The 26,736-nt window shown below is 53.5% G+C and overlaps 1 protein-coding gene across 4 annotated transcripts in view; it reads left to right on the forward strand.

Annotated features, from left to right (window-relative positions):
* ZNF710 (zinc finger protein 710) overlaps positions 1 to 24,993 on the forward strand; it is a 74,565-nt gene extending 49,572 nt beyond the window's left edge. For 3 of the 4 annotated variants that reach the window (XM_055556650.1, XM_055556651.1, XM_055556653.1), the window contains 3 exons: positions 11,126 to 12,611; positions 16,115 to 16,306; positions 16,925 to 17,527. In XM_055556650.1, the coding sequence (XP_055412625.1) occupies positions 11,154 to 12,611; positions 16,115 to 16,306; positions 16,925 to 17,314 (2,040 nt within the window). In that variant the 5' untranslated portion in view covers positions 11,126 to 11,153 and the 3' untranslated portion in view covers positions 17,315 to 17,527. Of the gene's footprint in view, positions 1 to 11,125; positions 12,612 to 16,114; positions 16,307 to 16,924; positions 17,528 to 22,185 lie in introns of those variants that run through there. The other variant, XM_055556654.1, reaches the window with a different exon arrangement.
* The last annotated feature ends 1,743 nt before the right edge of the window (positions 24,994 to 26,736 follow it).

Consider the following 26,736-nt stretch of genomic DNA (forward strand, 5'->3'; position numbering starts at 1 on the left):
ACCCCAGAGAAGCCGGGCCAAGCCCCCTAGGGTGCCCCCTCTCCCAGTGAGCCCTCCTCCCCTGGACACCCCCCACCTGTGTTTACTTCCTCCCTGTGGTTGCATGTGTGCTCGGTCATGTCCGACTCTTTGCAACCCCATGGACTGTAGCCCGCTAGGCTCTTCTGTCCATGGGATTTTCCAGGCAAGAATACTGGAGTGGGTTGCCGTTTCTTTCTTCAGGGGTTAGTGAGGTCAGTAGAGGGTCTGCATGGTGGCAAAGCAGGGGGTCCATTCTGGGATCTGTCTGAGTCTAGCCCTTGGAAAGAAAGATGGCTGGAGCTGATGAAATAGGGTTTCTTTTTTCTCCTTTCTTCTTTCTTCCCTCCTCCCTCCCTTTCTCACTCCCTCCCCTTTTCCCTCTTTCTTTCTTTTTAGCAAGAGATAAATAAATGTCGCCCTGAGATGACAAGAGAATATTGAAAGGGATAAAAAGGAGAGTAAAAGGGACTAGAGACCAGAAGCAAAGGACAGAGGGGGATTTGGGCTATATACCGCAATGAGGGGAGAGATGAAAGAGGAAAGAAAGAGATGGGAACGCAGGACCGAGTGGCAGAGCAGAGGATGGGGTTGCCACGGAAACGGAAGGAGGGAGAGGAAGACGGATGGAGAAGGCTGAGGGCTCAGTGTGGGAGGGGCCTGAGACAAGGCTGGGGAGGAGGAAGGGAAGCCAGGAGGGGCTCCCAGGTCTGAATCGGGCCCCAGTGTGGAGAAACTGAGGTTGGAAAGGAAATAAGAGCTGACCCAGAAAGCTCATCCCCACCCAAAGGTGGCAGGGTGGAGAAAGCTGGGCCTGGGCCCCTGGGGCTGGCCCAGCTGGGGTCTGCCCTGCCCTACCCATCAGGGACTGCCTCTCTTTAAGCCTCAGTTTCCACAACTGTAAAATGGAAATGGTTCTCCTCCCCACGAGGGCTGCCTGGAAGCCTGGGAACTGCACGCGCTCATCACAGGACCTGACAAAGGTCAAGCCAAAAAAGGCTCCCGATGTTCCTTCAGTTGTGATTCTTATCTTTGTCCGTGAACTTGTGAGCCCAAGTTTTGTTTGTTTTTCCCTGTTACATTACGCTGGTGATCTTTGGGTCCAGATGAGTGTCCTTGTTTCAAGAATAGACTTGCTTTTTGCTTCTGGAATTGGAGAAAAGACACAGAGCCTTGCAGAAACATGAAGCTTGCCATTCCTTCTCCTGGGAACCGGGTCTAGTCCTGGAGCTCAGGGAAAGAAGCACAGACCTGGGGGTGTCCACCTGGGGATCGGCAAGGGGCCCTTTTTTTTTTTTTCTTCCCACTTGGAATGGATGTTCTCGAAAGGCACAGCGATCATTCTAGATGTGTGCTCTGTGAGGACGGCACCGTGGGCGCACAGACGTGCTCTCTGCCCTCCCATGGTCTGTGATCTAACTGGGGTAGCAGACATTGAGCAAATAATTACACAGTTAGACCTGTCGTTAAAAATTGTGGTAAAGTCCAGGAAGGAAAAGCAGTAAAGTTGTAACTACTTAGAACTTGGGGGGCCAGACCTGGCTGGAAGGGTGGGCAGGGAAGGTTCCCGAGGAAGTGATGCCAGAGTTGAAGGCTGGAGGCTGAGGGACAAGAGAGCATTCAAGGCACCGGGAACAGCATGTGAATCTGTTAAAGAACATAAGGAAGGGCCACGTGGCTGGAGGGTGATGACTAAGGGAACAAACAGTGCTATGAAGTTGCCACGTAAGCAAGGGCCAATCAAGCAAGTTCTTATAGGTCTTTACTGATGTGTCTGGACTTGATGCAGCCGACAGGCTGGTGGGACAGCCTGAGTGTGTGGGGCGGCTGCCATGTTTGCTGTGGATGAATGGGTGGGTGGATGGAAACGCACTGGGAATTGAGAGCCCTCAGTTTGGTGCCCGTTGTGGGGCGGGAGACTTGGGGCCTCAGTTTCCACATCTGTCAAATGACAGCATTGGACAGGAGCGTCCCCAAAGGCCCTTCCAACCCTACTGATGAAGATTCCAAGACCAGCCTCGAAGATGAGGGGTCTTCAGCGAGGCTACTTTTCCCGCTGCGGGAGAACCCAGCTTTCTCTCTTTGTGGCAAGCAAGGCATTAGGCCGGAGGAACCCTAGCCCACGGCCTTCTGGGGACGCAGGGACTTGAGATCAGAGGCACACGTCACCCCCGTACCCGAGGAGGATGCTGTGTGCTTTGTTTGCAGCTCTATAGGCAGCTCAGTGTTTGTTCCTGGCAGTTAATTAGATGCCCTGTTATTTTGGGCTCATTTCCACAAGGGGTTCCAGGTGGCTCAGTGGTGAAGAATCTGCCTGCCAGTGCAGGAGACACAGAAGACAGGGCTTGGAGCCCTGGGTCAGGAAAAGTCCCTAGAGGAGGGCACAGCAACCCAGAATACTCCTGTGTTCTTCCCTGGAAGCTCCCATGGACAGAGGAGCCTGGCGGGCTACATCCATGGGGCCGCAAAGAGTCACAAGCACTCTCTACAAGAATCAAGAACCCACTCAGTTTTCCTCAGGACAAAAGGGTGACTGAGGGTCCCCAGGCTGGTGGCAGGGGCTGGCAGCTTTCAGGAACCAGGACTGCCCAGGAGTGCACGGCCTTGCTTCTCCGGACATGCTCACCCCCTCCCTCCTCCTTGGAGGGCTGGCTCCAGCTGGCTCAGTGTCACTGCCCCTGAGTTTTGGCCTTATTCCACCTCACATGCACCTTTGTGTATGAAGAGTTTGCTTGAGAGTGTAAGGCTTGATGCATAGCTGTGCTTCCAAGAGGGGAACCTCCATGGCCTAAGTCCATCTGGGACATGAGAAGAAGCAGACCAGTGGTCTCAGCTCCTGTATGAACCGCCTGCGGTGGGGGGTAGGCGTGGGTGTGCTGCATGGGGATCCTGGCCTGGGCATTGGACCCCTCAGAGTGGGGAAGAAGGGCCCATCAGGTGCAGGCGTCACAGCATCCATGGGAGGGCACTCTTCATTCACCCTCAGGCCCAGGTCATGTGGGTGCTCATCAGCTCTTACTAATTCATTTTGAGAATCAGAATGTATTGGGAAGATTTGGAGAAACATGATATCCAGGCCCCAGAGGCAGAGATTCTGATTTAACTGGCACAGGCACCGGTGCTCTCATCAGGCAGTGCCAGTTGGACCCTGTGAAGCCAGGACCTCTGTCCTTGGAAGAGTTTGAATTGAGAGTGGGCCCAAGATTGTACCTGGAGAATCCCATGGACAGAGGAGCCTGGCGGGCTACAGTCCATGGGGTCCAAAGAGTCGGACACGACTGAGTGGACTAACATTTCTGGGGCTTCTCAGGTCACACTAATGGTAAAGAACCTGCCTTCCAGTGCAGGAGATGTAGGAGATACAGTTTTGATCCCTGGGTTGGGAAGATCCCCTGGAGAAGGAAATGGCAACCCACTCCAGTATTCTTACCTGGAGAATCCCATGGACAGAGGAGGCTGGTGTCTTTCTCTCTGGACAGTCCCCTGCAGTCACCGTCCACCGTCCTACGGGGTGGACCTTTGGTGGGGGAGAGGGCCCATCAACAGATACAATTGTGAATTGCTACAACTGTATCAGCGTTCTCTAGAGAAACAGAACCAGCAGGATATATACACACAGAGAGAGATTTATTTTAAGGAATTGGCTCATGCGGTTGTGGAGGCTGGCAAGTCCAAAATCTGCAGGGCAGGCTGGCAGGCTGGAGGCCCAAGCAGGATTTCTGTGATATGCAATCCCCTTCTTCTCTGGGGAAACTTGGAGGTTTTTTTTCTGAAAACTTCAACTGATTAGATGAGAGCTGCCCATGTTAAGGAGGGTAATCTGCCTTTCTTAAAGTCAGCTGATTGTAGATGTTAATCACATCAACCATGACATCACAACATCAGAAGATCCAGATTGTTGTTTGACCAAACAACTGGGCACCCAGCCTAGACACTGGTAAAATTAACCTGATGTTCCCAGGCTGTGGAAGAGGCCTTCGCCCTGCCCCCAGGCAAAGGAATATCTCCTGGGAGGCCATACCTGTGTGTGTGTGCTGTGTGGGCTCAGTTGCTCAGTTGTGTCCGACTCTTTGTGACCCCATAGACTGTAGCCCACCAGGCTCCTCTTTCCAGGGAATTCTCCAGGCGAGAGTACTGGAGCGGGTTGCCATTTTCTTCTCCAGGGGATCTTCCTGACCCAGGGATTGAATTTGAGTCTCTTATGCCTCTTGCATTGGCAAGTGGATTTTCTTTTCTTTCTTTTTTTTTTTAAACCAGTGAGCCACCTAGGAAGCCTTATTCCTAAAGAAGGAAGGGGTGTTCACCCAGTGGGAGGGAAGGAGCAAGTCCTGCCAGGGTAGTCAGCCTGTGCAAAGGCCCTGAGGTAGGAAACAGCACTGTGTATATTTGTGTGTATGTGTAAGATGCAGACGTACAGGAAGCTTTAAAAGAGGGTCAGGTAGATTTTGGCTGACGATGGACTTCTGGGCTTCACCAGCATCTCACTGTGTAACCTTGGACCAGTCCTTTCCCCTCATCGGGCCCTCCTGTGTTGGGTTGGTGGCCCTGTATTGGTGGCCCAGCCACTCTGACCTCTGGAGCCAGAGCTTAGCAAATCTGTCCAAGGAAAAAGGGGAAGCTGAGGCAGAGAGCGACTCCTGTAAGGAAGAGCCTCGGACACTTCCCTCTGGGCCACCCCACCCCCACCCCAGCCGCCTGGTCAGCTCCAGAGTCCAATGAGACCTTGTGGGCTGGACAGAAGTGAGACTGTGGCAAGGAGCCCTGAGGTTTGCACAAACCTCCAGCCTTTACTTTCGCTTCCTTTTCCTTTCATGGGATGTGAGCAGAGTTTACCCTTAAGAGGGGGACAACAGAGGAAACAAAGAGGGTGGTTTTGCTCTAAGTTGAAGTCCCGTGAGGTGCTTTTTTTAAAAAAAACAAAACAAAAAACAGTCATTTTCATACCTGTCACTCCCTACCCCCCTCCCTGGGCACAGACACTGGTCCTGTCCCCACCACTCAGAGTTCAGCCTCTCGGGACCCAGCGGCTATTCTGTGGGGCCCTGTACCCACCTGAGCCCAGTGCTTCACCTCCCAAAGTTCCTGGAGCCTCAGGTTTTAGACTGAGCTTGCTCAGAGCAGCTCCCCCTGGTGTGGGAACTTATGCTTCTTACCATATCCTCGGACTTCCCAGGTGGCGCAGTGGTGAAGAACCCTCCTGCCAATGTAGGAGACCCAGGTTAGATCCGTGGGTCAGGAAGATCCCCTGGAGAAGGGAATGGTGACCCACTCCAGTATTCTTGCCTGGAGAATTCCATGGACAGGGGAGCCTGGCGGGCTGCAGTCCATGGGGTTGCAAAGAGTCAGACACCACTTAGGAAGTGAACAACAACAGCAACAACTACATCTTCACAGCCAAGAATGGCACCCCGCGCCTGGCCGGTGTGTTGAGTCAGTGATTCAGCTGCAGTACCGAAGGGGTGAACCTGTCTCCCCAGCAGGAGCCCGGGGCTCTGTGGGGCCTGTGTCAGGGAGCAGACCCTCAAAAATCACCCTGAGGGTAATGTATCACAGGGTACTGAGTGACGTCCCAAGACTGGGCAAAAGCCCCGGAGCATTCCTGTGTCTTCCGTTGGTTTTTGCGATGTCCTGGTGGCAAGAGTGAGGCAAAAATAGCCAGATGGTCACAAAGTCTTGTTGGTTCTTCCTTCCAAATGACTCCTGTATTGCCAGCCCCAAGCAAGACCAGGCCTCAACTGCCCCACTGTCTGGTTCCCAGGGACAATGGTGGCCCTGAGCTCCATGACCCTCCCCTGGTGCATGAAGGTGGGGGTCTCCATGAGAGGAGCTTTTAAAGCAGTGTAGCTGAGAGGAAGTGGGCTCCCGTCTTGGGGAGGAGGCCCCAGAAGACAGGCAGGTAAGCCAAGGATTAACCCGCCCTCAAGTTCCCAAGAAGCCACTTGTGCCCATTTTACAGATGAGGAAACTGAGACCCTGGGGGACCAGGTGACTTTGTCCAGGGTCACCGAGCAAGTCACTCATTAATTCATTTGACAAGCTTGTGTCAGTGTTTTACAGGGATCTTAGCACAGCAATAGATGAAGCAGCAGTGAGAGCTCCGGGGGCCCTGGGGCCCCGCCTGGGCTGGGGAGGCCTCCTGCTGGGCCTCTGGGAATGAGACTGTGTCTTTCCCCATGGGCTGGCCTGGGAGAGGGTGATGCTAAGCCCTGGGAAATAGGACAGCCCTGGGCTTCTCCTGTCATTGGCACAGTCCCCTCCCCCTCTGCAGGCTCCTCCTCCCCCTCCCCCGCTTTTGTTTCTTGGCCTCCGCAGCCTCTCCCTCCCTCCTTCCCTCTCTCTCTCTCCCCCTCTCTCTGTCTCTCTCTGCTGTGGCCCCCCTCCCCCCAACTCCCCTTGCAGGTCTTCACACTACAATTAAGCAGTGATTCTATTCCCTCTGTCTCCCTGCCTTTGCCATTCCCTTTCTCTCCACCCCAGGGACCAGGGTGTCCTGGTAGGAGGCTGAGCCGCATCCCCTACCCTGGTGGCCCTTCATCTCACAGCCCTGGCAGTGCGGAGCCCAGGGCGGTCTGAGTTCCCCTTTCTCTGGGACACTACACTGTAGAGAGCTTTTGTTCTGAGCCCACAGCACAAGGGGTGGGAGAGAGGCCTTGCCCTGAGAAGCCACGTGCCTCAAGAGGGCCCAGGCCAATGACAAGAGGGGCCCTGAGGTGTGGGGACCCCGCCCTGGTGCACAGGTTGGGTGCGCCTCCTGCCCTGGGCAGCCCGTGCCAGGATGTTAAAACAGGAGGGCTGTGGCCTGTGAGAAGGAGCTGGGGCGGGGGTAGGGGGTACAAAAAGATGGCCCAGGAGGAGGAGGAATGATGGCACCCGCATTGCAAAGCCCTCAGCTTCCCAACCCCCGGCCCCATGTGCAATAGGCGGACAAACACGCATGTGAAATGCAGGAGAATTAGATTCCCTCTGTCTTCTTTCTCCGGGCCTCTGTCTCAACAAACACAGCTCCTCCCCCCGATACACACACAGCCTGCCTGGCTGCCCCAGTGAACACTCAGCCCCTTCAGCGTGTATTTACAGTGTGATATGCATCGGTTAAGCAGGGGCCTGACCGGCAGGTGGGTTAATCAAGGCTCCCAGGAAGAAGTGCTTTCTGAGTGCATACCCAAGGAGAGAGGGGCTCTAGCTGCCCTGGAAGGGGACCCGCCTTGCCCAGTCCGGCTGGAGCCTTGGACCAGCCAGACAGGAGCAGGTCCTGGGTCTGCCCGTGTGTTCCTGCTGGCTCACGGGAGCCTGAGGAGGGAGGGCTCGGAGCCAAGATGTGGCCTCCCAGGTTGCACAGACGGCAGGGCGGAGCTGCAAGTACCGAGCCTGGATGGGCCCAGGTGCTGACCCAGTGCCACCCTCGCTGCCGGGGCACTGTTTTGTCTTCTAGTTCCCCAACCAGGGATCAAACCCATTCCCCTTTCATTGGAAGCACAGAGTCTTCAGTACTGGCCTGCCAGGGAAGTCCCCTGCCAGGGCACTCTAGAGCTTGCTACTTACACCTCGGATTCCTGGGCCGTGGAGTGTGGTGCCCACTACTGCCCACCCCCGCGGGGTTGTTTTTAGGATTAAAGGGCTTGCCTAGGACCTGCTGAGCACTCAATCACCGCGTTTGTGGTTAGTTGTTGGCAGCTGTGTGTCCCCACACTTGGGCACAAACCCCTCGAGAGCAAGGGCTGTGAGCAGGTCCCCGTCTACACCCAGGCACGGGCTGTAGTCCTCAGCCCCAAAATAAACCACCAGCCTGTCCCTGTGGGAGGGGGATGCATGGTGGCCAGGGGCAGGTTCAGCTTGCACCTGGGTTCCTGGTGTGAGCCTTGGGAGTGGCCCTTTTGCTCTTAGAAGGTCCTCCTAACAGGGCTGGAATGTTACACGACCACCCTCCCTGTGGGGGGCTGCCCCAGACATGTGCTTCCATGGGCAGGCGCTCATCTGCCAATGTCTGTGTGTGTGCTCAATCATGTCCGACTCTGCGAGCCCATGGACTGTAGCCCCCCAGTCTTCTCTATCCATGGATTTTCCAGGCAGGAATATGGAGTGAGTTGTCATTTCCCCTTCCAAGGGATCTTCCTGACCCAGGGATCAAACCCGCGTCTCCTGCATTGGCAGGCAGGTTATTTACCACTTGCACCACCTGAGAAGCCCTCATCTGCCAATAGAGTGATGTGTTATGGGTTTCTTTGCTCCCATTCCCTTCAGGTGCTAGAAGAGGGGTGCTGCCAGGGACTGGGGCCTGGAGAAAAGCACAGGAGATATGGAATCTAGAAAAATAGCACTGATCCACCTATTTGTAGGGCAGCAATAGAGGCACATACATAGAGAACAGACTTGTAGAAAGGAGAGGGTGGGATGATTAGAGAGAGTAGCCTGGAAACATACACATCCCCATGGGTAAAACAGGTAAATAGTGGGAATTTGCTATATGATGCAGGGAGCTCAACCCTGGGGCTCTGTGGCAACCTAGAGGGGTGGGGTGGGGTGGGGTGGGGAGGTGGGAGGGAGGAGACATCCGTATACTTAAGGCTGATCTGTGTTGTTGTATGGCAGAAACCAACACAACATTGTAAGACAATTATCCTCCAATTAAAAATAAAGTAGGTGGGATTGGAGGGGAGAAAAGCACAGGGGAGGGACTGACATCTCTGCCGACATACTCATCTCATGTCCTCAGCACCCCAGGACTCGGGCATCACCTCCCTCTCAGCAGAGATGAGGAGACTGAGGCTCAGGGCGTGACAGGATGAGCCTGAACCAGAAACGGGCAAAGTTCAGATCTGAATTCGGAATCCAGGCCAAGTCCCAGCACAGGCTCCGCCGCTGAGGGTCAGTCCCTCCCCTCTGCTGGCCCTGCCTTTGGGGAAGTCTGGAAAAAGTGCTGAGCTGCTTGTTTTCTCAAGCCCACAGCTGACACGAGGGCTGCCGCTGGGCGCTGCTGGACGCTGGGTCAGATGGGCCGCTGTCCTCTGAGGCAGTGAGGCTCCCCGCACGGGGAGGCAGGGGGGTTGCAGTGGGCACAGCAGTCTCCTCTGGACACCACGGGGGACCTCATTGCCTTTCATCTCCAAGCACAGGGCCCAACCCAGACCAGGGATTTAGCAAATTATTTGTTGCACTGATCAAATGAGTTCTTAGTCTCTAGAGGCTGACATAGAATCACCCAAACCTTTGATGAATTTGGGACCCCAGAATGGAGAAATCTCTCAGGTCTGTGGTTTTCATCCAAAAAGTCTGCTGCTTTGAGGACTTTCCTGGCGGTCCAGTTAATTTTATTTATTTATTTATTTAGGCCATGCCATGCAGCATGGGGGGGGGGTCTTAGAGTTCCCTGACTAGGGATAGAACCCTGCACTGGGTTGCCCCCTGCATTGGGAATGCGGAGTCTTAACCACTGGGCCCCCCCAGGGAAGTCCCCCTCCCCCATTCTTGGATGGGGAAACTGAGATGCAGAAGTGACTTTGCTTAGTCACTTGTATGTGACAGAGCTGGGACTTGAGGCCAGGCTGCCTGACTCCCAGCTGAGTGTTCTTTCCAACACAGGGTGGGAGGGTGAGCTCTCTCCATCAGGGCTAGCCACCCCCTCCCCACAACCCCCAGCCTGTTCCAGAGGTTTTCCTTCCATCCGACCCCTTCCACGAGAGCCCTGCTTTAAGCTTAATAGTTTACTCTTTAGTGTCCATTTCAAGGAGGCTAAAATTCCTCTCTGGGGTATTTTATTTTTAGCTGGCTTCAGGAAGGGGAAGCTCCTCTGGCCTGCTAGGGGGAGGGAGACACCGGCCGGGAGCCTGCTTCCTGAGGAAGGGCCGCCGCCATGCACCTGACCCTGGCCCCGGAGGAAGCCTCAGGCAGGAGCCACCACAGTCCTGTCTTTCCCCTTCCTTATGGAGCAGCTCTGTTGTGCTGTGCTAGACACTGAGCAGGGGGCAGGGTGCAATCTGATGAGGACCCCAGGCCAGGGAGGAGGCCCTCCCACATCCCGGCTGTCAGGGAGAGCTGGAGAGCTGAGAAGCACCGGGAACTGGAGGAATTTCAGGGAAGCCTGGGGAGCTGGTGGGAGGAGCCAGGAGCTCAGTGGGGTTGGGGAAAGGGCACCCTGGTGGGAGAACTCTGTGCAAAGGCCAGGCTACGCAGAGGGCACCGGTGTGGCGGATCCTCTAGGAAGGCAGGAAGCTGATGCCCGGCTTTGGACCTGGACAGGTGGGCTCGGTGGCTTTTGTAGAAACACCTGTTGGATCAGAGACCGTGGCTGTGAAGCTGGGAGCTAGTTTTAGCATTCACTTCAGCCAGTTTTCTCCAGCTTGTTAGCCATCACAGACTCCTTCTTTCAAATCAGATCTTTCGTGAAATTCCAGGGTACATATCAGACACAAGCTATATTTTAATCGGTGTAAATTTAGGTCATTAAATGTGCAACATTTAGCTAATCAAGAGCAATGACCTGTTGTGCAAGGCACAGTCATTTAGCATCAGGGCTGACAGGTGGTAACTGCTGTCTGAGCTTGGCCTTGGCACCTAATTTATTTTTGTGTGTTGCCTTGTTCTTGCCCAATATATTTAAAAACCCAAAACACCACATTCACATGCCAAGCAAATGGTGGCAGCTGTACAGTCTCAAGGTCAGTGTAGCATTAATTATACCTTAGACACAAAGCCATTGTGTGCGAACAAGGTATGTATTTCATTTGAGTAAAGATGGGTTTTTTTAACATCAGTTTTTAAAAGAGCAGAATCTTTACTGTTTGCCATTTTGGATCCGACTCTTTTGGGAACTCCTGTACCACTGGGGAAACCCAGCCTCCCTATTTCACAGATGGGAAGACTGAGGCCAGCAAGGGGGCAGGGCTTACCCAGGACCCCCACAGGCAGATGGAGGTTGTGGCAAACAAAGATCAGATACACAGAGGGTGTCAGGGCTCCCCGTAATTACCCTGTTCCCAAGACAGGAATAGAAAGACGTCGGGGACAGACACACCCAGACTTGGGCGAGCCCTCGCTGAGCGTGTGTCTGTCTGTCGTCGGTCTGGCAGCCTTGAGCTGGCGGTGCTCATGTTCCCTTCTCTTCCCGCAGCGATGCCCTCCTAGCCAGCCGCCACGGGATGGAGGGCTTCATGGACTCAGGGACACAGACTGATGCCGTGGTGGTGCTGTCTTTGGCTCAGGCCGCCGTGCTGGGCCTGGTCTCGGAAAATGAGCTCTTTGGAGCCACCATAAGCGCCGAAGCCTTCTACCCGGACCTGGGGCCGGAGCTGTCCGGGGCAGCCATAGGGGAGGCCCGGCCCCCGGGCCCCGACGTCTACCAGCTGGCCTGCCACGGGCGGGCCCTGGAGGAGCCGGCTGAGGAGGAGGTGCTGGAGGTGGAGGCGGCCTTCGAGAAGCACACCCGGCGGAAGACGCGGCCGCCTGTGCGCCTGGTGCCCAAGGTCAAGTTTGAGAAGGTGGAGGAGGAGGAGGAGGTCTACGAGGTGTCAGTGCCCGGCGGCGACGACAAGGATGCCGGCCCAGCAGAGGCCCCAGCCGAGGCGGCCGGCGGCGGCTGCGAGGCCCTGGTGCAGAGCAGCGCGGTCAAGATGATCGACCTCAGCGTCTTCAGCCGCAAGCCCCGGACGCTGCGACACCTGCCCCGCGCCCCGCGGCCGGAGCTGGACGTAGCCCCCTTCGACCCCCACTTCCCCGACCCGGCCCGGGACGCCTTCGCCGAGCCCAGCATGGCGCTACCCAGGCCAGAGGCCCTGCCCGTGGAGTGCAGCTTCGAGCCGCCGCACCTGCCCCCGCTGAGCGACCCCGAGCCCCCCACCATGGAGTCCCCGGAGCCCGTGAAGCCGGAGCAGGGCTTCGTGTGGCAGGAGGTGGGCGAGTTCGAAGCGGACGCAGCCGGCTCGACGGTGGAGCGCCACAAGAAGGCCCAGCTGGACCGGCTGGACATCAACGTGCAGATTGACGACTCGTACCTGGTGGAGGCCGGCGACCGGCAGAAGCGCTGGCAGTGTCGCATGTGCGAGAAGTCCTACACGTCCAAGTACAACCTGGTGACGCACATCCTGGGCCACAACGGCATCAAGCCGCATTCCTGCCCGCACTGCAGCAAGCTCTTCAAGCAGCCCAGCCACCTGCAGACGCACCTGCTGACACACCAGGGCACCCGGCCACACAAGTGCCAGGTGTGCCAGAAGGCCTTCACGCAGACCAGCCACCTCAAGCGCCACATGCTGCTGCACTCGGAGGTCAAGCCCTACAGCTGCCACTTCTGTGGCCGCGGCTTCGCCTACCCCAGCGAGCTCAAGGCCCACGAGGTGAAGCACGAGAGCGGCCGCTGCCACGTGTGCGTCGAGTGCGGCCTGGACTTCTCTACGCTGACGCAGCTCAAGCGCCACCTGGCCTCCCACCAAGGCCCCACCCTCTACCAGTGCCTGGAGTGCGACAAGTCCTTCCACTACCGCAGCCAGCTGCAGAATCACATGCTCAAGCACCAGAACGTGCGGCCCTTCGTGTGCACCGAGTGCGGCATGGAATTCAGCCAGATCCACCACCTCAAGCAGCATTCGCTCACCCATAAGGTAAGGGCGCCGTGCGCCACGCCGCACCCTGGCCAGACCTGGTCCCTGGAACCTCCCCGCCAGCCACACACCTCCCCTCAGCCGGCCTCCTGAGTCTCTGCTCTCTCCTCCTGCCGAGCTTTCATCCAGGGCTTCCCATAGTGTTGGATGAGACCACTTAGGTGGTGAATGTTTCTTTCTTTCTTTTTTTAATATTTGTGTGCTCAGTCACTTGAGTCGTGTTCGACTCTGCAACCCCCATGGACTATATATAGCTCTCCAGGCTCCCCTGTCCATGGGATTTTCCAGGTAAGAATACTGGAGTGGGTTGCAGTTTCTTCCTCCAGGGGATCTTCCTACCCAAGGATTAAACTCCTGTCTCCTGCATCTCCTGTATTGCAGGCAGATTCTTAACCAGCAGACCACCAGGGAATTCCCAAATGTTTCTTATTTTTATCATTATATTTATTTTGATGTTGTTGTTCAGTTGCTCAGTTGTGTCCAACTCCTTGCACCCCATGGACTGCAGCACATCAGGCTTCCCTGTCCTTCACCATCTCCTGGAGTTTGCTCAGATTCATGCCCATGGAATCAATGATGCCATCCAGTCCTCTTATCCTCTGTCACCCCGTTTTCTTGCCATCAGTGTTTCCCATCATCGGGGTCTTTTCCAGTGAGTTGGCTTTTTGCATCAGGTGGCCAAAGCATTGGAGCTTCAGCTTCAGCATCAGTCCTTCCAATGAATATTCGGGGTTGATTTCTTTTAGGATTGACTGGTTTGATCTCCTTGCTGTCCAAGGGACTGTACATGACCACTGGAAAAATCATAGCTTTGATTAGATGGACCTTTGTCAGCAAAGTGATGTCTCTGCTTTATTTTGATGAGTGTTAGGAAAAAGATGTAATTGAAAGTAGTTTTTGTTTATTTGGATTTTGGTTTTTGTGTGTGTGGTTTGGGGGATTTTTTTTTTTTTTTTTAACGATATGAACCGTTTTTTCAATTTAACAACCAAAGACATGTTTCTGAATGTGGTTTCTCCTCCCTAATCCTGACACCTGCAATTCAGATGCAGGTGAGCAGAGGGGACACATCTGCCACCCTGCTGGGCCCTCTTAGGTCAACAGCAAACGCTTTGGGGGGACTTACTGGGCCGGCCGCAAGCCTGGAGCTCTGCAGGGGCTTCAGCCCCAGTGTTTCAGGCGCTCTGAAATTAGTTTTTTAAATAGTAAAACTTTATTCATTTTAAAACATTTGAACTGAAGTGTTTGAAGAATCCCTGCAGGACCCAAGGAGCATAGTTGGAGAATCGCTGATTTTCCATCTCACAGCTGGGAGGACCCAGGCCAGAGAGAGGCCAGGATGCCGTAGGGAAGTAGATGAGATGCTCAAGAACACAAAGGGCTCCCCTTGCCTCTCATAATTACGAGAGTCTATCAAAAGCGTGTGACTCTCTTTTACTGCTACTGCTACTGCTATGTCACTTCAGTCGTGTCCAACTCTGTGTGATCCCATAGACGGCAGCCCACCAGGCTCCCCCGTCCCTGGGATTCTCCAGGCAAGAACACTGGAGTGGGTTGCTATTTCCTTCTCCAGTGCATGAAAGTGAAAAGTGAAAGTGAAGTCACTCAGTCGTGTCCGACTCTTAGCGACCCCATGAACTACAGCCTACCAGGCTCCTCCGTCCATGGGATTTTCCAGTCAAGAGTACTGGAGTGGGGTGCCATTGACTCTCTTTTAAGCAAATCCTAAATATATTTCATTGTAGAAGGGAGTGAGGGACTTCCCTGGTGGTCCAGTGGTTAAGAATCCACTTTCCAATGCAGGGGACTCAGGTTTGATCCCTGGTCGGGGAACTAAGATCCCACATGGCAAAGGGCAACTAAGCCCACAGGCCACAACTTCTGAGCCTGTGTGCTCTGGAGCCCATGTGCTACAACATGGACCCGATATAGCCAAATAAATATTTTTTAAAAAAAAGCTTTAAAAAGGGAATGAATGTAAGGGAAAATATTTGTTATGGAGAAGTACAATTGGTTCCAGATACTCTGAAATGAGGCAAAGTGGCCTGTGGAGACAGATGGCAGAGCAACACTGTCTTGTCCGCTGTCTCTAGACATCACCTTGACCAGTTCTCCCCTGCCTTCCTCCCTCCCTGGAGGCTGCTAGCCACCCTGACTTTCAGCCAGCATCACCTCCTTTGAGGGGCCTTTACATCCAGACAGGCTGAATGAGGCCTCTCAGGTCCCACCATCCCACTCTGGCACTTGGCCTGCGCTGTGGTTTGCACCCAAAGCCAACCAGCTTCACACTGAAGCTGAATGTGCATGGAGCTGGGGCTTCCCAGGTGGCGCTAGTGGTAAAGAACCCACCTACAATGCAGGAGACATAAGAAACTCCGATTTGATCCCTGGGTCAGGAAGATCCCCTGGAGGAGGGCATGGCAACCCACTCCAGTATTCTTGCCTGGAAAGTCCTATGGACAGAGGAGCCTGGCAGGCTACAGTACATGGGGTTGCAAAGAGTCGGACATGACTGACCAGTACAGCACGTATGTGCATAGAGCTACCACTCTCCATAGCTGTGGCCTTAGAGAGGCTCCAGGTTGAACTCGTGTCCTTGTCTCTCACAGTGGACATTGCAGTGAGTAGGGGAGAATATCCTGCCAAGCCGAGAATCCAGCCTGTCCCAGCCCTGGGAACTTTTTTTTTTTTTAATATATTTTTAAAAATTTATTTGGCTGCACTGGGTCTTAGTTATGGCATATAAGATCTAGTTCCATGGCCAGGGATCGAACCAGGGTCCCCTGCATTGGGAGCGTTGAGTCTTAGCCACCGGACTACCAGGGAAGTCCCCTTGGGAACTTTTTCTGCTGCAGCAGAGATGATTGCAGATTTCATGGCAGGTGCTCCTCCATTCAATTGGTGTAGCTACCTAGACTGTAATGTTAAGAAGGATTCTGCAGCTGAATCTGGCCTTGGCCATAAAACCAGATGATTGATTATTTATGCCTGCAGCGGGCTTGGGTGATGAGAATAGAGAGCGACAAGTACACGTGCTGTGTACTTGCCATCTTTCTCCTATCTTTGTAGACTTTAAAATCCCCACAAGTCCACAAAGTGTTAAAATAAATAAATAAATAAATAATACTATGAAGAAAAGGGGAAAGCAAAAATCAAAGGCTGATAAAACTGAAAACATTCCCATGATCAGCCTCAGTGTATGCAGTGCACACACCATGCACGTAGTCAGCTCCCCAAGGGCAGGGCCCCCTGGTGGTCACACACGTCATCTTCACTGTGTCAAGCCGGCCCACACAGGAGACACGGTCTGTCTGCCGAGAGATAGACACTGGGACCATGGGGTCGCAGAGTCAGACGCGACTGAGAGACTAAGAAACAGCAAACAACAGGAAGTCATTTCCCAGAAGCCCTGATGCTCGGGGCCGCACGAACACACTCCCAGAACCTGTGTCCATCGTGCGGTCCTGACCACGGCTCCCGCCCGCCCCCCCACCTCCCCACAGGGCGTGAAGGAGTTCAAGTGCGAGGTGTGCGGCCGGGAGTTCACCCTGCAGGCTAACATGAAGCGGCACATGCTGATCCACACCAGCGTCCGGCCCTACCAGTGTCACATCTGTTTCAAGACCTTCGTGCAGAAGCAGACCCTCAAGACCCACATGATCGTCCACTCGCCCGTGAAGCCGTTCAAATGCAAGGTACCGGACCCTCGGGCCCCGGGGCAGGACTTGCTCACAAGTGGCCCCAGCGTGTGATCACAGGAGGCGGGACCCAGGCTGGGCAAGGGGGGGGGCTGCTCCCCCCACCCCACCCCCGTTGGCTGAAACTGCTGGGCTCTGGGAGGGTGGGGGGTAGGTGGTGACGGTTGAAGTCCTACAAGCTACTGAATTGGCTGCTTTTCTTTGGCTGCACTGAGGCTTGTGGGATCTTAGTTCCCCAGCCAGAGATGGAACGCAGGCCCTTGGCAGTGAAAGTGCAGAATCTTAACCACTGGACCGCCAGGGAATTCCCCGAAGTTGATTTTGGAGAGTTGGGGGTGGGGGTGAAGGTCACGGTGCAGCCTCAGGAGCCCAGGCCAGAGACTTAGTGCTGCCAGAGCTCCCAGCCTGGGTCTCAGCCTCGGCTCGGGGAGTGTGGGGCAGACCCGCAGGAACGGTGACCTGCAAGGAGGGGCCCAGTCCTCGGCCTCTGCGGTCACATAGGAAGGGACAAAGGGGATGCGATTCAGGCCCAGCCATGGAGGTGGGAGCGGCTAGGGGCGGGGGAGGACAGGCCCCCAGGCTGACGAGGCCGGGCTGGGGCGGGGTGTGTTCCAGGTGTGCGGGAAGTCCTTCAACCGCATGTACAACCTGCTGGGCCACATGCACCTTCACGCGGGTAGCAAACCCTTCAAGTGCCCCTACTGCTCCAGCAAGTTCAACCTCAAGGGCAACCTGAGCCGGCACATGAAGGTCAAGCACGGCGTCATGGACATCGGCCTGGACAGCCAAGGTGGGTGGGCCACACGCCGAGGACGGAGCAGGAGCGGTCCTGTCATGGCGCACTCAGGAGCCTCCTGTCCAGTGAGGGGAGCGGGGAGGCTGGCCAGGCCTGAGACCTCACTGGGGTGGGCTCAGGTCTGGAGAGGGGGCTCCCCGGAGGGCCATCAGCGTGATAACGATGGGACATTTATGTATTCTCCAAAGGACTTACGTGGGCTCACATAAACAATAATAAAAAGAATATTTGTTGAGTGCTGTGTGCCAAGCCTTTATTAACTCATATGACCCTCACTGCGAGGTTGGCTCTGTTATTATCACCATTGTACAGATGCAGGCACTGAAGGATAGAGAAGTTAGGGAACTCATGCAAGATCATCACTGAGACAGGGCATTTTTAACACATTATTTGACCAGAGATGTGTTAATATGTCTTTTATTACCCAGACGTTTTTGTCTGGAGACATATCAATATGTTTTTAGAGAGTGATACAATTAACGTCACCGTGCAAAGTTATTAGAGCTTAAAATTGATCAAGGGTTCATTATACAATTTACGATTGTCATAATTCACATTTTGTTCTGTTAAATTTTTGTTCCAACCTTGTGTATATTATAAACGCAAGTTTATTACCATAAAATTTCAAAAATGATGCATTATAAAATTTTGAGTAAAAGAATTTTTTGGTGAATTTTATGCAGTTACTTCCTCTGATTGTCTAAGCAACATAAATAATAGTGTCTCAGAAGATGATAGTTCTTCAGAATATAGTTCTGATTCAGAATGTATTAGACCAACAAAAAGACAAAAAAAAAACCTTAGTGTTTGATTGGGATATTCAAAATGAAAATGAAACTCATGGTGCTGGAGAAGACTTTATAGGTGTGTCAGGTATAACTATTGAATGTAATAATCTGCAAAGTGTTAGTGAAATAACAGAATTAATATTTGACTGGCCAAAGTAAAAATAACTAGTCAAAGGCATTAGTTTCTGCAAAAATCCCCCAATTGATAATGAGTTTAAAAATGGATGGGAAGGAAAGTAACAAAAGGGAAAATGCCAACTGAAAGATAAGGGAGAGCCAGGTGAGGTCACAAGCCCAAGTACAAGTGGGAGGTTCTGTGGGCATGCAAAAGGGAGCCCTGAGCTTCCCAGTGGCCAAGGCAAAAAGGGTAATACAGTCAGTCACACTCTTCCTAGTGCCTGGCGGAAGGAATGCAGCCCACATACTCAGGAGACTTTTGCTCACCTCTGCAGTTGGCAGAGGTTTCATTGGCTGTTGGTTATAACATCCCCACGTGTTAGTGATGAGCTCTCCCCTCAACGCTGGTCAGTAGTGGAAGCACCTTATTCTTTCTGGCCTCATGGGGAGGAGACACTTTAGAGATTCTACAGGAAGGAGTAGACAGCCACACTTGCAGAAGGTTCCTTGTATAGTCTGGAGCTATTTGACTTTTCTGGAGTTTCTTCCAAGATGCACAGCTAGGAATGTGTGTTGACAATCACTGGGTGGGTTGACTTGCCATGTGAGGTTACTCACGAGGAGCCAATCAGATGCTGGGGCATGATGGAAATAACCCTGCTTTAGCTTTGGAACAGTGAGTGGCCTGGGGTTTTCTGGCAGAAACAAGTGTCCTCAGTTTTCCATTCTTCCCGAGTGAGGATGGAATGCTGTTGGCTGCATATAGATGCTCTGTTGCACCTTCTTCCTTAGCATGTGGTTCTGGGGCCAGCAGTGTTGGCATCACCTGGGATCTTGCTAGAACTGCAGACTCACCTCCATCCCAGACCTGCTGAATCAGGATCTGCATTTCAGAAAGATCCCTCGGTGATTTGTTTGCACTGGAAAACTTGAGAGGCATTGAATGAAGTGATGGTTTTCAAATTTGAGCCAGGGAGCATGAGAATCACTGGAGGCTTGTTAAAGTGCTGAATCCCACCCCCCAGAGCTTCTCATTCTGTAGGTCTGGAGTGGGGTCAGACCATTTGCATTTCCAAGTTCCTAAGTCAAAGGGAAGCTACCGGTCAAGAAACTCACATTGGGAACCTCTGATCTAAGCTCTAGAGAACCGTTCTTAAATTTGGCTACACATTGAAATCACTTAGAGAAGTTTTAAAGTGCTGATGCCTGTCTCAACCACAGAGATTCGAATGTAATTGATCTGGCATGTGGCCCAGGATCCGGATTTTTTTTTTTAAGCACCTTAGGTAATTCTATGCACAGTACAGTCTGAGAGCCAGTACTCTAGTGCATTTGCTAGGAAGCAAACCCACCAGGAGGGACAGAGCAGGACTGGTCCTTTGAAAGCAGCTGTCCCTACAAACCTCTCTTCCAGGGTGTGGCTAAGGCATAAGCTCTTTCTATCTGAGGTCAGCAACCAAGGATGCCTATAATGGCTTTCTTCCTGGTTGTACCAGATAACAGACAGTAAAGCAGGGATTGGCAGGGGAATGGCTGGGGCCCAAGTCACTCATATATAACCTTGGTCTGAGAAGCTCAGGCTTGATCTTGTGCAGGAGGAAGGCAGCATACATTCTAGATAGAGCTATCCAATAAACTATAGGACTGTAATTTAAGAGGTAGATTAATGTTTTTGCAAAAAAAATAAATAAATGGTTCAAACTGTTCCCTGGGGCCAATTAGAACTGCCAAGTAGAGTTAATAAAAGAAGTTGGGAGGGTAACAAGAGACTCAAAGGTAGAAATTTTTCCTGGCTTTATTTTGTTGTTGTTGAGTTGCCAAGTTGCGTCCAACTCTTTGCGACCCCATGGACTGCCACATACCAGGCTTCCCTGTCCTCCACTATCTCCTGGAGTTTGCTCAAATTCATGTCCCCTGAGTCGATGATGCTATCTTTCCATCTCATTCTCTGTCCCCATCTTCTCCTGCCCTCAATCTTTCCCAGCATCATGGCTCTTCACATCAAGTGGCCAAAGTATCAGAGCTTCAGCTTTAGCACCAGTCCTTCCAATGAATATTCAGGGTTGATTTCCTTTAGGATTGACTGGTTTCATCTCCTTGCAGTCCAGGGGACTCTCAGGAGTCTTCTCCAGCACGACAATTTGAAAGCATCAATTCTTCAGCCTTTATGTAGCTTATTTTTCATCAGCTATATGATAGCCGATTAAAGTGTGCCACTAGGATTTGAGGAAGAAACCGCCTAGGGTCTGTAAGACGTGGTGCAGTTGACCTTGTTTTATAGTCAGAAGACCCAGTGTGTCATATGCCATGGACACAACAGACACCCCAATCAGACCAGCTTAAACAATAAGGAAATAAATGAAGAAATGATTTGCAGTCCAGGTTATCTGCAAAGTTGACTGATCCAGCCCCTCACCAATGATAGGGTGAGACTCCCTCTCTCCACAGCATTGGCTGTGATTTTCCTCATGGTCACAAAATAGCTGCCAGTAGCCTTTAGGGCAACATGCTTCCCTGTTCACCTCCATTGGAAGAGCAAGAGCCTGCTGTCCTTTGCTCTATGAAACCAATGAGAACATTTTCAGAACTCACTAATAGGCCTTTCCTCATGATTCATTGGTCAGAATTGGGTCCCATTCCTCATCCTGAGCCACTCATTGGCAAGGAGTGGGATTGCCATTCAATCAGTGGTTCTCAATGGGGGACATGTATTTGACCATGTCTAAGAGACATTTGGGGCTTCCCTGGTGGCTCAGACGGTAAGAATCTACCTGCAATGCAGGAGACTCCGGTTCGATCCCTGGGTCAGGAAGATTGCCTGGAGGAGGAAATGGCAACTTACTCCAGTATTCTTGCCTGGAGAATCCTATGGACAGAGGAGCCTGACAGGCTGCAGTCCCTGGGGTCGCAGAGTCAGACATGACTGAGCAACTAATACACAAGAGACAGTTGGGTATCACAGCTTGGGTGATGTTATTGCTATCTAGCTGGCAGAGGCCACAGATGCTGTGAAACATCCTACAATGCACAGGCCAGTCCCCCAAAACAAAGACTCATGGCCCAAGGTGTTAATAATGCCAGGGTTGAAAAACCATGCCTTAGACTCATCAAGGCTACCCCTGGGCTGGGTTCTATTTCTTCCCAAACACATCGCATCTCCTAGGTAGACGGGGCAGAATGCACACTGGGACTCAGCCACAGTCCCTGCTAGCAAGCCTCCCAGTGTCCTCTGGGCCTCCCTCCCTCCAGAACTCATCAGAAGGCAGCCCCACCCAGGCCTTCACCTCTTGGAGTTTTCTATCTGGCTTTGTTCCAACAGTAAGAACTTTATAAAAGATTTCAATTTGATAAAATGACTGGAGGCCTCTTAAAAGAGTTTTTATCTCATCATCTTTGTTTACCTACCTTGAGTGTTTGGCCTTGGAGAACAGAGCCAGAGGATACAGTTGGCACCAGGAGAAACAGCCCTTTGAGATAGTCACAAGCAGATCAAAACAACAGCACTTGCTGGGTGCCCCTGAGCAAGTTGATTAACCTCTCTGAACTTGCTTTTGTTCTCCTAAATGGGGTCGCTGTGAGCATTCAGGAGATGATACATGTGAAGTGCCTGGCATACAGTAGGTGCCAAATAAGTGGTGTGGCCAACATGATACAGCACAGGAATCTTTCATATGGGAAAGGGGATTAATGAGTCATGTTGCAAAGAATAAATAAGGGCTTAGTGACTTAGGGGTCTTCCCTGGTGGCTCAGATGGCAAAGAATCCACCTGCAAAGCGGAAGACGTGGGTTTGATCCCTCAGTTGGGAAGATCCCCTGGAGAAGGGAACGGCTACCCACTCCAGTATTCTTGCCTGGAGAATTCCATGGACAGAGAAGTCTGGCGGGCTACAGTCCATGGGGTGGCAGAGTCAGAGAAAATGGCAACTTTCACTTTCGTGACTCAGGAGGTGCAAGAGACCCCCCCAGAGTTCAAATCCAGGCCTGAACTCACTCGGCACACATTTGAGAAGCCACAGGAGTCAGTCAGGTCCCCCCAGAGCAGGGCGGTAGAAGAAACCACTGAATCTTCTGGAAGCCGTGACTAGGAACCACTCCTTTAGTTCTGCTTCCTGTGTGGGAGTGACTGGCCATTCTCACAGGCAGCAGCCAAGCTTGACTGTGCCCTCTCTTGCAGACCCCATGATGGAGCTGACGGGCACGGACCCCTCTGAGCTTGACAGCCAGCAGGAAATGGAGGACTTCGAGGAGAACGCCTACGCCTACGCGGGTGTGGATGGCAGCGCCGAGGCCAGCGTCCTCTCCGAACAGGCCATGAAAGAGATGGCCTACTACAACGTGCTATAGCATAGGCCGGGCCGCCCGGAACGGGGCGAGGAGGGCGTGAGGCGTGCCGGCTGCCTCCCTGCAGCTGAGGAACGAGCTGCTGCCCCGCTGTCCTGAGCCCTGCCCTCCCACTTGGTCGTTTGCACCACTAGGGACTTGGAGACCAAATGGAGACTGTACTACAGGCCCCAGGCATGGTGGGGAAGGAAGGATGACCCGGGAAGCCCAGGTCCCCATCTCCTGGGCCTGCTGCTGCGGGAGAAATGCGGATGGGGCTGTTTGGGGACAGGCCACTAGGGCAGAGGTTCTGTCTTTCCGGGCCCAGCAGAGCGGGGGCAACCAGTGTTGGGGAGCCGCCCTCATGGCTCCTCAGGGGCCCTGTCACTGGAGAAGAGATCTCTTGAGCCATGTCGTGTTTCTCCTCTGGACCATCTCCTGTCTCTAGGGATGGTGGAGCTCTTGTGCTGGTTGGTCAGCCCTGCTCCCCACAGTCACCTGCTCCCATCAGCCCATGGACTGGGAAAAGCCCAGGCCGAGCCCCCTTCCCCACCCAGTCCACAGACAGCCAGGCAGGGCCCTCTGCCTTCTACCTCCTGGTGCCCTCCACTCTCTCTGCCAGCCAGGCATGCATGCGGCCCCTAGGAAAGCAGGGTGCAGCCCCAACCCTGGCTACCATCCTCTCCAGCCAGCCCCCAGAAAGCCCCCATCTCACAGCCCTGTTTGGTTGGAAGTGAGTGTCCCAAAAGTGGATTCCAACAAACTGTTACCCAGGGCAGCAGGCCAGGGTCCCCTGACAAAGCCAGGACATGCAGTGCATGAGGCACTTGCTAACAAAGGTGGCAGCCCCCCAAGTGAGGGGAACAGAGAGGGGGTCACTGGGGACCAAGAGGGGCTGTCCTCAAGGAGGCCAAGGATGGCTTGTTGGGGGGAGGGGGGACTGGAGTTTTTCTTATTTAAGGTCTAATAAGGATGCATTTTGAGGATGGGGACAGCCAAGAGTCACCAGAGTCCTAGGAAGAGCAACATATTTTAAAAAGGAAGACCATAGAGAAAAAAAAAACAAAACATTTTTTTTTTTTTTTTTGAGCAAAGGGGGGTGTATTTTGAAGGTAATTTATTTTTTTTCTTTCCAAATCTGCGTCACCTATTCTCTTTTCTGACGGACATCATTTTCTTTTTCCCAGCGGAAGCTTTCTTGTGTGCTGTGCGTGCTTTGTGGCTCCCCAACCAGCCAAGAGCAGCCCAGGGACTCGGGGTGGGGATGGAGGGGGTACTTGCTGGTCTGGCCCTGGAGGGCGTGTGCAGCTGTGGGCAGGAAGCCTCAGGAGGTGAGGGCGAAAGGCAGGAGGGGGCAGAGCCTGGCAGGCCCTCCACCCCTGCCCGGCCCCTCCCGCCGGTGACTCGCTCCATGCCGCTCAGAGCAGTGGCCAGAGCTCCCATGCCTGCCTGTTCTCAGCCCCTCTGTCCCCAGCTCCTGCCTCAGAGCTGAAAAAGACTGCAGGGCCCCCGGGGCGGTGAAAGAGCACATTGAGGAATGCCAGGGCACCCAGACTCCCACCCACTCGCACCGTGAGGACTGTGAGATGGGGTGGGAGTGGGGGCAGGCAGGGCCATCCGCAGAGGCACAGGAGGTGAGGCCTTGGGCCCCAGGGAGCAGCTGGGAGAAGGTGCCCCCAGAGCTGTGTCCTTCCTGAAGGACCAGTGGCAACCCACTCCAGTATCCTTGCCTGGAGAATCCCCATGCACAGAGGAGCCCGTCGGGCTACAGTCCATGGGGTGGCAAAGAGTTGGACACAACTGAGTGACTAACACACACACACACATACACACAAGCCAGGCCTCAGGGTGGCTGAGATCAGGATGGGGGGAGGGGAGGACACAGAAGCCTCAGGATCAGGCAGCCAGGTGCCCCTTCCTTCTTCACTAGAGTTCATGCTGAGCAGCAAATGGGAGGACTGGGGGTCCTCACCCCAAGTGTGGCTCTCTAGACCCCGAGTCCCCCAGCCTCCCAGGTGCCCGCCATGACGACCCTCAGGTGGCAGTGACCCCGTCACTGTAGATGACATTTTCTCCTGCTGAGCAGAAGCGTTGTCCCCTGCAAACTACCTCTTTCCACCACGTCTTCTCCCCCCACCCCAGGTACCAAAAACAAAAACCCGTATCTCCTCCTCCTCCTCTTTCCGGCCACCCGGTGGCCTTGGTCTTGGAAGCCCACAGGACAAGGTCCAGCCCCCAGGCTGGCGCTCTCCTGGCTTCCCCCAGCCCCGCCATCAGCACCAGCCCTCTGAGAGGTTCCATACTTGAACAACCCCCCACCCCCGCCCCCGCCCCGTGCCTTGGACCTGGGCAAGGCTGAGAGAAGGAAGCAGCAGCACAACTCACAACCTGAGCTGGGGGCGAGGGCGGCGGTCTCAGCAAGGCTCCTGTCCTCACCCCGCCCCGCCCCGCCCCCACCTGTTCAGAAGAGGCCCTCCAGGCCTCTCACGTGACTTGGAAACTCCTGGACGAACTCCATTCTAACTTATTTTGACATGTATACGAACCAACTGTTTTAGAAATTCCACTCGTGCAAAGCCCTACTGTGTTTTTATGTTCCTGTTTCAAAGAGAAGTTTACTTAGCAATAATTATAAATAAATGAATATTCTTTAGTGAGGTGACTGTGAGTGCTTCTTTCCATGGTTCTGGGTGGACCTGTTCTCACCCCTTCCCGGGAAGGAACCCCCTACGAGTACTTCATTCTCCAGGGGGCCCAGAGGAGCACCTGACCGTCCTTCCCACTAGAATGGCCACCTGCAGGGCTCTGAGCCCATGAGAAAGGGGTGCCGGCCAAGACCCAGAATTCCTACCACTTGTAGAGAAAAGCCGCTTTCCCACCAACAGGCCTCCAGGACAGAAGCCAGCTCCTGTTGCCAGACTGGGCTTCAGAGGCTGTGTCTTCTGGGGAGCTGCCAGCCCTTGGCTGTTCGCTGATGGGGAAGAAGGGCTGGAAACCTTGAGCTTCCCCCAGGAGGGGGTCCAGGCACAGCCAGCATGCCAGCCTTTCCTCCTCCAGCCCTGGGATTCCAGTGATGACTGGGAAAGAATGGGCTTAAAACACCTCCAGGGAGATGGGCGCCTAGGAGCCCATCTCAAAGCTTCCAGGTATCTGGTTTCAGGAGCCTACAAGAGCCCGCCCGAATTGGGGAAATGGACTTCGGGTTGCCAAGTGTTTATTTTTTTCAAGTCAAGACCTGAGACCAGGTATGGGCTTCCCAGGTGGTGTGGTAGTAAAGAATCTGCCTGCCAATGCAGGAGACACGGGTTTGATCCCTGGGTCAGGAGGAGGAAATGGCAACCCACTCCCAATATTCTTTCCTGGGAAATCCCATGGACAGAGGAACCTGGCGGGCTACAGTCCATGGGGTCACAAAGACATGGACACAAAGTCCATGGACACAACTGAGCACAAGACTGCACTTTAACAGTAAAGGTTCTGGGTACAATCCTGGTCACAGAACCAAGACTCATAAGCCGCATAGGATGGCAAAAAAAAAAATATCACAACTCTTCCCCAGGACATTTAACACCAAAAGTAGAATATAATCCCTGCATAAAGCACAGCCCTTTAAATTGGATCTGTTTAGCTGTATTGCTTGCTTGCTTGCCAAGTCGCTTCAGTCCAACTCTGTGACCCTATGAACTGTAACTCGCAAGGCTCCTCTGTCCATGGGATTTTCCAGGCGAGAATACTGAAGTGGGTGGCCATGCCCTCCTTCAGGGGATCTTCCTGACCCAGGGATCGAACCTCATCTCTTACATCTCCTGCATTGGCAGGCAGGTTCTTTGCCACTAGCATGTATAAACAACTCTATAATCTTAGTGTTCTAGTTTTGCCAAAGACTAGCGAAGAGGAGCCCGAGTCTGGGATTCAGTGGCCTGGACCAACCACATGGGAGCCCCACGCACACTCCCAGGCTCAAGCTCTAAGCAGCCGTGGGCAAGAGAACTGAGGCGGTTGCTCTGTGGGACCTGTTTTGAGGACTGAGAAACAGGCAAATCAAGAGGTCTGGAGACGTTTAGAAAGTTAAAACCAACAATAACAAAACATTGTTGGTTAAAACCAACAATAACAACAACAACAAAACACAAAAAAGTATAACCAGAATCAAGTGGGAAGTGGTTACTCTCAAAAAGGAGAAGAGGATATAGAAACCAGAACGTGCTGGGAAATCCCAGTGAACGCCCCTCGAAGACCTGCTGCCGGGTCACCCCCACCCCCGGCACCTGGCCCCTGGACCGCAGAGGCCTGAGGCAGCCTGGGCGTCCCAGTCCACCCCTGCTGGAATCCACCAGCCCTTTGAAGGCGTCTGCTTCTTCAGCCCTGGCTGCCTCCTTCCCCTCAGGGACAAACACAGCAGACC

Source organism: Bubalus kerabau, chromosome 19, assembly GCF_029407905.1.
Source record: "Bubalus kerabau isolate K-KA32 ecotype Philippines breed swamp buffalo chromosome 19, PCC_UOA_SB_1v2, whole genome shotgun sequence".
NCBI classification, from domain to species: Eukaryota; Metazoa; Chordata; class Mammalia; order Artiodactyla; family Bovidae; genus Bubalus; species Bubalus kerabau.